General features: G+C 41.9%; 1 protein-coding gene across 1 annotated transcript in view; it reads left to right on the top strand.

Moving 5' to 3' along the window:
- ches1 (checkpoint suppressor 1) overlaps nucleotides 1–4763 on the top strand; it is a 69756-nt gene extending 64993 nt beyond the window's left edge. The window contains exon 6 of the mRNA XM_063223306.1: nucleotides 353–4763. Coding sequence (XP_063079376.1) covers nucleotides 353–1118 — 766 coding nt within the window. The 3' untranslated portion in view covers nucleotides 1119–4763. The remainder of the gene's footprint in view (nucleotides 1–352) is intronic.
- The last annotated feature ends 4955 nt before the right edge of the window (nucleotides 4764–9718 follow it).

Below are 9718 nucleotides of genomic sequence, written 5' to 3'. Positions count from 1 at the left end.
TCTGTCTGTTCTTACACAGTAAACAAAATGGGCTATCAGTGTGACCATAGAGTAAAATCAGCAATATTTTCAGTGCGGATAAAATATTATCCAAACAGAGCTCATTTTGACTCGTTTAGACTTGGCCCTGCCGTGGCCTGCCGGTGGGGCACTGGGTTGCTGCGCCGGCGACCCGGGTTCGATTCCGGCCCGGATCATATGCCGATCCTCCCCCACTCGCTTCCTGTCACCATCTACAACTGTCCTGTCAAATAAAGGCATAAAAGCCCCCCCCCCCCCCCAAAAAAAAGTATATGTTACGATTTAACTCGTTTAGACTTACATTAAAACGTGCGTTTTTTTTACTGTGCAGGTCGGCTCTGGGTGACTTCCTGGCCAAGGGGACGAGCGGCCTGCTGGGTGACTCGGGCTCCGCCAGCGACTCAGAGAGCCAGGAGGACCACAACTACAGCAGCGGCAAGACGGAAAACCAGGAGCAGCAAGAGGAGCAGGAGCAGGAACGTGGTGGTGGTGGTACTGTCTGCCCATCTTCATCCTCATCCACATCCACATCCACCAGCTCCTCCTCTACCACCTCCCAGGCCCAGGAGGAGGAGGAGGAGGAGGAGTGCAGTCGGGTTAAAATAGAGGAGGTGGTGGCTGTGAAAGTGGAGGATGTGGAGGGCCCAGTGGTGGTGGGCTGTGGTGTTACAAAGAAGGAGGAGGAGGAGGAGGAGGAGAGCCAGAGGGTGAAGCAGGAGCCTCAGGACATTCCGCTGGACGCCTCCTCTCCGGCCTCCTCTCAACAGCAGCAGGAACAGGAGCAGGAACGGGAGCAGTGGCTCCAGCAGCAGGCGCAGATGAGGCGTCGCGTACTCTGGGTCAAAGGTCAAAGGGGTCGGACGCCGGGGGACACGCTGCCGCTGAAGAAGAGGCGGGGCGTGGCGGCCATGACGGTGGTGGCGGTGGCGACGGCGGCAGAGAAGCCGCCCGACAGCGACGACGAGGAGATGAAGGAGGCGGCCGGCTCGCTGCTGCACCTGGCCGGCGTTCGCTCCTGCCTCAACAACATCACTAACCGTACCGCCAAGGGCCAGAAGGGGGAGCCCAAGGACAAGGAAGCGCAGCAGAGGAGCTAAGAGTTAGCAACGAAACGCCAAGAAGAGGAAACAGAGCAAAAGGACGGACTGAGAAACGCAAGTGCAAAAAATAAAGAAACACACAACAAAAAGCAAAACAAACAAAACACACAAGACTAGTCAGAACACAAATACGTCAAGACAAGCAAGCGAAAGTTTCAACGTTTCAAAGACACTAACAAACGTTAAAATAGAAAGGTATATAGCAAGAGTGAGAGGAAACAAAAGGAAGAGTATACGTTCTTTCTCTGACAGATTTTAAAGAGAAATGTTTCCTTTCGTTTTTATTTCCAGGATATCAGGTGACTTCTACTTTGTGGCAATATTAGAGAATTGAAAATTCACTGTTTCCCTTTTTGTTTTTGTTTTCAAATTCTATTTTATACAGTATATTCTCATGCTTGTGTTTGAGTGAAATGATGCTGAATGTATGTCTGAATATCTATGTGTGCAGGTCTATGTGTGTGTGTGTGTGTGTGTGTGTGTGTGTGTGTGTGTGTGTGTGTGTGTGTGTGTGTGCGTGTGTGCGTGCGTGTGTGTGTTATTATGTTTTAGGATACAAAGCCATAGTGTGGACATTTTCATTCGAAAGGTTTGTTTCTTCCCAAATATTACTTTGTCTCTGTGCTAAGGGGTCTGACACACCAAGGCGGTAAAGCGTCGCGGAACGGCCACGTTTTTTACCGGCGTCGGTGAAAATACATTGAAACCTATCTGTCCTTACACACCAACCGGCGGTAGTCGGGCGTCAGCGGCGCGGGAGCCGGCTCCGCGCCGCGCTGCATTTGGAAAATAGAACTCGAGCGTATTTTTCACGCCGGCGACCGGCGGTGTCTCATTCAAATGAATGGCAAAGTAGCCAGCTTTGGCTGTGGCTAGGGTTTTGAATAGGACTGGTCTCGCACGCCGACGCTGTCAGTGTGCAAGGCAGAGAAAAGCACGCCGGCCAAAACTAAGCAGAAAGACCGCGTCCGTCCTGCGACCGTTCCGTTCCGCCTTGGTATGTTTTGGCCCTAACGGTTGAGAAATGCAGCCGCACCTGAAGAAGATGACCTGTAGCACTTAGGTGCTTAGACACAAACGTTTTTTATATATATATATATACAGTATATATAAATCAATTTGTTGCTGCTCAAATCTGGGGTGCATTTCTGGAAAGCGTAGTTTCTAACTATGTTAGCTACTTTGTTGGTTGCAATGCAATTTTCCTGTTGGCAACTACCGAAGTTGCTAACTGCTAACAACTACGCTTTCCAGAAATGCACCTCAGAGTGCCAAAGACAGTGACGGCTACAGGAAAAAATATATATATGTAGACTAGCTGGTAGACCTTCCATCACAGGCAGAGATTGTGTCAGAGAATAAGTGGCAGAGTGTCAATAAGTAACAGTTGTCAAAAAACTCACTTGAGAAGAAGAGTTCCAGAAGAATACAGTAGGTAAAAGGGGGATACTCCTAAATTCTGGGTACCGGTTACAATGCACTGTACTTAAATAGAGAATAACCATGCCCGTGTACATCGAAGGCGAACTAAGCGACCTGCGCGGCGGAAGTCATTGTTTCTCTATGGAGGGAAGGCTTCTTGAGCGACCAGGGCGAATTTTGGCGATTAAACTCAAGCTAATCTTAAGCGAATTCGCTATGACGCGGTTCGGCGAAAACCAATTGGAACGTTCATATCGAGGAATGTCCCAGGCTGTCAAGACAGAGTCGTTATGTGATTAGCTGAATCAAACATGTCAGTGCAGCGTCCAGAGCGAATAATACGAATTCATGGCGAAACTTCTTCAACCACCCCAGCTACCTGGGTCGCGTTGGTAGCGCTTGATGTACACGGGGCATAACCATGTGGCCAAGCTGCTGTTTATACGAGTATGGATGCAAAGGAACATGTCAAAATATTTTATCAAACAAGGCTTTTGTTAACATGGCAAGCCTGCCATCTGGGCCTAAAAACACAAAAAAAACTAAAGACGCCTTCCAGAGTGGGGAGTTTTGAAGACGACCTAGGTTGCGTCTCCGTCTAAACGGCAATAAAGAAAGGCAAAAAGCATTCACGTCCCATACAGCTTTACATCACACGTCTCCAGATTTGTGCATTTTCAGACCCAGACGGCACGGTTTCCCTGTAAACAAAAGACGCTTTTGATAAAGCATTTTGACGTTTCCACTCGCAATCGTCCTCGTGTAAAAGGCATCGAAAATTTGAAGACGAGACGCCACTTTTGCATCTGGTTTGATTGTCACCATGTAAACGTAGCCTAAGTTTGTTACAATGTGTAACATTGTGTACTTACTCTGTAAAAAAAAAAAAAAAGTTACTATAAAGATTAAGGTCAGTGTTGAATAAGCACAGTGTAAGTAGATAATATTACACACAGACACACTAAAAAGCAATCATGAAATAAAGTGTTAACAGAAAAGGTCCAGTTCGTTGTGTCTTAGGGACAATTAGGGTGTGCACTTACAGTAAGAGGTTGGAGTGGCCGTACTTTCCAAATCTTCTTTGTCAGCACAAAATCCCACTGCGGTAAAGTGTGTGTGTATGTGTGTGTGTGTGTGTGCGCGCACACACATGCGCGTGCTGCGTGAGTGTGTGTCTGAGTGTGTGTGTTGTTGGTGTGCGATTGTAAGCTGTATGCTGGGTCAGAGGCAATATTAATAATCGTATCATTGTGTTTTGTGTAAATAATTCACATCTCTGTCTGCCATTGAATTGAACTGAACACTCAGATTTGAATGAGAAGCAAGTCTAAAACCCTGCTTGTCATGTCAACACTACCATTATGGAGTACGAGTGATTGGTCTGTCTGTCGTGTCGGTTTTGGTTTTGGTTTGACACCTTTTCTTTCCTTCCTAAGTCCTAAAAACAAACTAAGCAATTTTTGTCCTTCGTGGACAACACTGAACATTGTACAAAGGTATAAACGTTTTCTTTTCTTTTTTCGTACGACAAGGCGGGTTTTTTTGGGCCTTACAGATTTTCTTCTGAGTTGCGATGCATGGGCACTTGTAAATAAGATTGAAAAAGTATTTTTTTCTTTTCAAAACCATGTAAGATAATTATGTATTTAGCATGAAGCATGACTTATTTTCATATAACTATGAATACTATCCAGAGGAGGTGACCCCTCGACGTATATATGTTTCCCATTCTTCCCTTGTCATGAAGTTATAACAGTTCAACTGTTCAGATGCAAGCCCCTCTAAAAGTCCTTGCAAATATCTGTAAAATTTCATTTTTATATAGCATTATCACCAAGTAATTACCATCAAAAAGCCAGTTACATATTATTATCTATTACAGCAAGTCAATCCCAAACAAAATTAGATGGACTGATTTTGTAGAAATACAGTCCGTTTTTGTAAACTTGTCACAAATTCACTTAGAGGGTTTTGCATCTGAACTCCTCAGTTTTCCGCATAAAGCAGGCACCTATCAATAACTCTCCTCATCGAACACACATCAGTCTTCAAAAAAAGGGGATCCTCCAGGATCCTCTGTCCATGACACAGTGTGTGTAAACGTGTTAGAAATGGGAGGAGAGAATGGTGTGTGTGTGTGTGTGTGTGTGTGTGTGTGTGTGTGTGTGTGTGTGTGTGTCTGTGTTCACTTTGTACACCCTTTAAAATTAGTGCCTGCCTTACGTAGGGTAGAATGCCCTAATGTGGGACAATTTTTGTCACTTCAACTTTGGTGGTTTATTAAAATGTAATGACAACATTTCAATACAAACAAATTACACCCTTTCCATCCTCTAGTTATGCTCTAATGAAATAAAATCTTTAAAAACATGTTAAGTGCTTCTAATTTGAATAATTTGGATATTAATGTAAGTTGGTCAAAAACCATGGTTATCCCTAAAGTGGGACAATCGGTTTCCTAATGTGGGACAGTGTATATTAAAAGGTCTCTAAAAGATGTTTGTGTAAAATATTAATTCAAAATGAGATCTGCCACTCTTTAAGACATATCAGCTACACATTTAGAGCATGTTTTATGAATTAATGTTACTTTCTTTTATTGGTTAATATGACTGAGACTGTTTGAACCCATTGCACACAATTGGTCATTTCAACATGGCAGCTCTATTTGAGGTAAGAACTTCCGGTTTTGGACCCAAATGTTGTGTTGATAGCTGTGCTCCAGTAGATTTGGCCAGAAAGACTGAAATACACCTTTGATATAGATGTAAATATCCATTTTCTTATGTGGACATGGTGTTTGACTTCATAGTAATTGTTTGACTTATTAAATTACTACTTTTACAACTGTCCCACATTAGGAAAATCGTGTGTCCCACTTTAGGACGCACCTATCCTAAAGTGGGACACTAATAATATGGTTAAAAAATAAAATATGACATTATTTTATATACACCACACATTATTTTCTGATGAACATATACCTACCCAACATATTTATCAAAAAATTGACAATGTTGTTTTGATTGGAATTGATTTATACCCTAAAGACAAATTTGGCCAAATGCTATGTAATTTGCCATTTGACGGACTTCACCCAGGGTCCTTCTTCTTAATTGTAACCCCTCCCTGGAGTATTACTATACATTTACTAAATCATGATATTATGATAACAGGATGATAGGGCTTTTATTTGGTTATAGTTTTGTAAACATTTACCAACTTGGGGCAAAGCTACACCCCTTAAACCTTAAGGTGTCCCACATTAGGCAACGTCCCACATTAGGGCATTCTACCCTATATGTATTTGGGTGTCTTTGACCAGTGTTTTGTTTTCTTTCTTTTACAAAAAAAGACATCTTTAATTTTCTAATTTATGAAAGTGTTTTACTATGTTTGCTGTATGTGTGTGTAAACGAGGAAAAAAAAAAACAGGACGAAACTTCCCCAGCTCACATTAAAACCACAGTTTAGACAAACTTTGACAAACAAGTGACACTTGTGCTGTTGTCGACAACATGGCGTGGCGTGTTGGTGTAAAAACATCACCGTGTGGAATTTAGTGATCAGATTATAAGTGTGCTACATATTTAATGAAGCAATTCTCCAGTGTGTACAACATGTGGATGATGTACCGTACAACTAAGTTTCCCAGCATAATCCGTTAATACCCAATGTGAATATGTGCACAAAATACCCTGAGGCAATTATCTACGTGCAGTTTAATACATGCAGACTGTACAAAAAAGGCCAAATATTTAGAATATGTCATGGTGTCGTTCTAGTATCACATCAGGGGGACCACCTAGAGAACCTTTTAGTGGTTGAGCATCGTGGTATCAGTGAAATTCAGGTGATTCCGGCCTATGAAATTGCGAAATAAATAAATAAATAAATAAATAAATAAATAAATAAATAAACAAACACTCCCGGAAAACACCACTGTATCTGATTCAGATCAGGCTATAGAAAGGAGGAAAACAGTTATTTAGTATAACTCGCACGCACCCCAATGCAGATATATTATTTGTGTGAGGAGTGGGATAAGTGAAAACATGGAGTAGGTATTAGAGTCAGGTCGATACAACTGCCTTATATGTTAAAAGCACGCTGCATTGTTTGCGGTTCAGTTTGTTAAGACACTTGAAGTCAGCATTATCACTTTACTAATGTGGACACTTGAACACACACACAAACACCTGCACGCATATGCAGCAACATCACACACACACACACACACACACACACACACACACACACACACACACACACACACACACACACACACACACACACACACACACACACACACACACACACACACCAAAGTTGACAGGGAGGTTTCAATGTTTTGAGAGGCGTGTCCGCTGTCTAATCTGGGTTGCTGTTGAGAAAGGGTGGGGCGAGTTGGCAAGCAGAAGCTGGACGGAAAATTCACTGCCTCAAATTAAATTAATCAAAAAGACTCTTCAATAATTGTATTAAACTTGCCAAACAGATGTTCTGATGTGCAAAAGAAAATGCAGTTTATTTGTGGTTGTCGTCACTGCCAATCTAGTAAATCCCTGGGAAAAGACTGCCATTCAGAAAAAGCATGGCTCGCAAAGGCTAATTCAGACTGGGGGGTATCACACTCTGTCTCCATGTGCAATCACATTGCCAAAGAACAGTCTAAAAAATATCATGCTTGTAAATATCACACTTGTCTGTTATGTGACAATAAATGTTTTGTTTCTTCTTTTTTTATCCAACTTACAATAATGTCTATGTATTGTATTGTCTTCCAGTTGCAATAATAAAAAAATATGAGTTTGAAGAGTGGACGCTTTTGCTCATGGAGTCCTTTCTAGCTTTTGCTTTTGCTTTTCTTTTGTCCTGAAGATATTCGAAGTGAATACACCTCTCTACACATTCCCAACATGAGACTTTATACCTGGATAAGCCATGTTGCCATTTTGGATTGGCATGCCACCAGAAACTCATTGATAATTAAAGCCAAGGCGGGCTTAATCATAAACCACTACCTTGGTGCACTCTTGGCCCACCATTGGTGCCTGCCTAGACTGTTGCTATGCAACCACTGAGGAGGGGGGAAAGCTTGGAAATTGCTCATTTGATATGTTTATGGTTTCAGTCGTTCCATTAAGATGTCAACACTGTTGGGTTTTTTTTTAGATTTTATGGTGGACTTTCAAGGCTATCCATATGTGGAAAAAGGTTTACCATCTTACACACTGTTGGTTTTAGTGACGCGATGAGTTCGAACAAACAATGGCCTGTAATGAAAAAAATATATATGGTAGAGGCCTAATATGAATTTAAAAAGGAATAGTGTTACGAAAACGCTAAAATTCTACAAGAGTTTAAAAAAAGGCAGTCAATTCAACTGATGACTTATTTATTTGAAAAGGAGGTCACCAAAAGAAAGCAGATGAAGATATGCACATGACATGAATATATCTTCACAGTTTGATGAGCAAAGATGGTTTTATCAGGCTGACAAAAGACTGCAAAACTGCTTAATGATGGAATGAGAAGCGAGCTCTGAAATTTAGATCACCCCTCTCTCCACTTTGTCCACTGAGACAAGTTTCCATGGTGATGCTGGAGGAAGCAGGGTGCTTTGTCAGATTTCATTTAGCTACTGGCATGAAGATCTATCCTCCATCCAGGTTTGCAATTTCTGAAGGTTTTGCTAACGTGTGCGAGGCTTCTTTAAAATGTCACACGTTTGGATATGTGTGGATGAATTTGAATTAATCGTTGAATATGAGGTCAATTAGCCTACCTATTTTGAAGATACACTATCTTAGAGGCTAAATAATTGATGAAACCTAAATAAGGGACACACAATAGCAACATTAAATATTAACTCCAAATATACACCATTTAGGTATGCATAAGTTATGAATCGGTATCTGGTATACTTTGATGGATATTTTGTTAACAAAATAATGTTCCATGTCACATGTGGCACGGCACACTGAGGAAGGCAGAACGCCAAAACGCGTCTGTGTAATAAAGAAACCTATGCATAGTGCGACCTTTTCATTTTTCAGTTTTACAATATTTTGGTCAGCACCCTTAAAAGGAAGAGAAAAACTGTTGGGTGACGCCTGCTCCAACCCTTATGAACCATGTCACATGTGTGCCATCACATTGAAGGCTTTATATAAATGTAATAAATGGGGCATATGCACGGTCTCATTTTGCGCAAGTAATAATGACAATAATTGGGCCTATAATTCAGACTCTCAGGATGTTTGAGACTGAAATCTCTCTGGAGGATGGCTTATCACAGGGATGTCAAACTCAGACCCGGGGGGCAAATTTAGCCCGCGGAATCACGTTATTTGGCCCGCAAGATTATTTCAACTGTGTATTCAATTGCCCCCCCCCCCCCTCCAAACATTTAATGTAGGCCTATTTTAATGTGACTTGAACATGAAATTTCGGGCGTCACATGCTCTACAAGTGCATCAGTGATGTCTTTCACTCATTTACAACAGACTGTGTGCAGGCACATTTGAACAAACGTACAATATCTGCAGGGATTGAGTGTTTAAGATGTACGTTTTTGAGTATTGTAAGCATGTGCGTGCATGCACAACTTCAGTACTTTTTGAATATTGAGTTCGGCCCGTGACTTCATCCCAGATTTAGATTTTGGCCCACTGTGAATTTGAGTTTGACACCCCTGGCTTACCATGTCAGTGCAAGTTGGTGTGTTAATGCTCAAACTGAATCTGAATATTAGGAATTGCTTTTCAAGGTTGTGCTATACTTGTTTCATTCAATTACATTAGGCTACATTTAGCAGATACTTTTATCCAAAGCGACTTCCAACGAGGATGTAGGCTACAAGCAAATAGGCCTACAGCCTGTGGAGTCAACAGACAAACAGAAAAAAGTGCAATAATAAATTGTGGAGGACATATTGAGTGTGCACGCAGGACAAGTAAGTGCACTGCACAGGGTTGTAGAGTGGTAGAGATGAGCAGAGTTATGCAGGGACACTCTCTTGGAAGAGATGTGATATACAAACTTCTATCCACATTTGGTTTCCACATGGCAGTGTACCTGAAATTGTTCTCATACCGCCCCCATGTGGACATTTGCTGGGAGAATCACATGTAGGCTATTCCAACTTCAATCTCATTTTGGTAACAACTTAA

Source organism: Engraulis encrasicolus, chromosome 18, assembly GCF_034702125.1.
Source record: "Engraulis encrasicolus isolate BLACKSEA-1 chromosome 18, IST_EnEncr_1.0, whole genome shotgun sequence".
Taxonomy (NCBI): Eukaryota; Metazoa; Chordata; class Actinopteri; order Clupeiformes; family Engraulidae; genus Engraulis; species Engraulis encrasicolus.
This window is presented reverse-complemented; position numbering and strand designations above follow the sequence as displayed.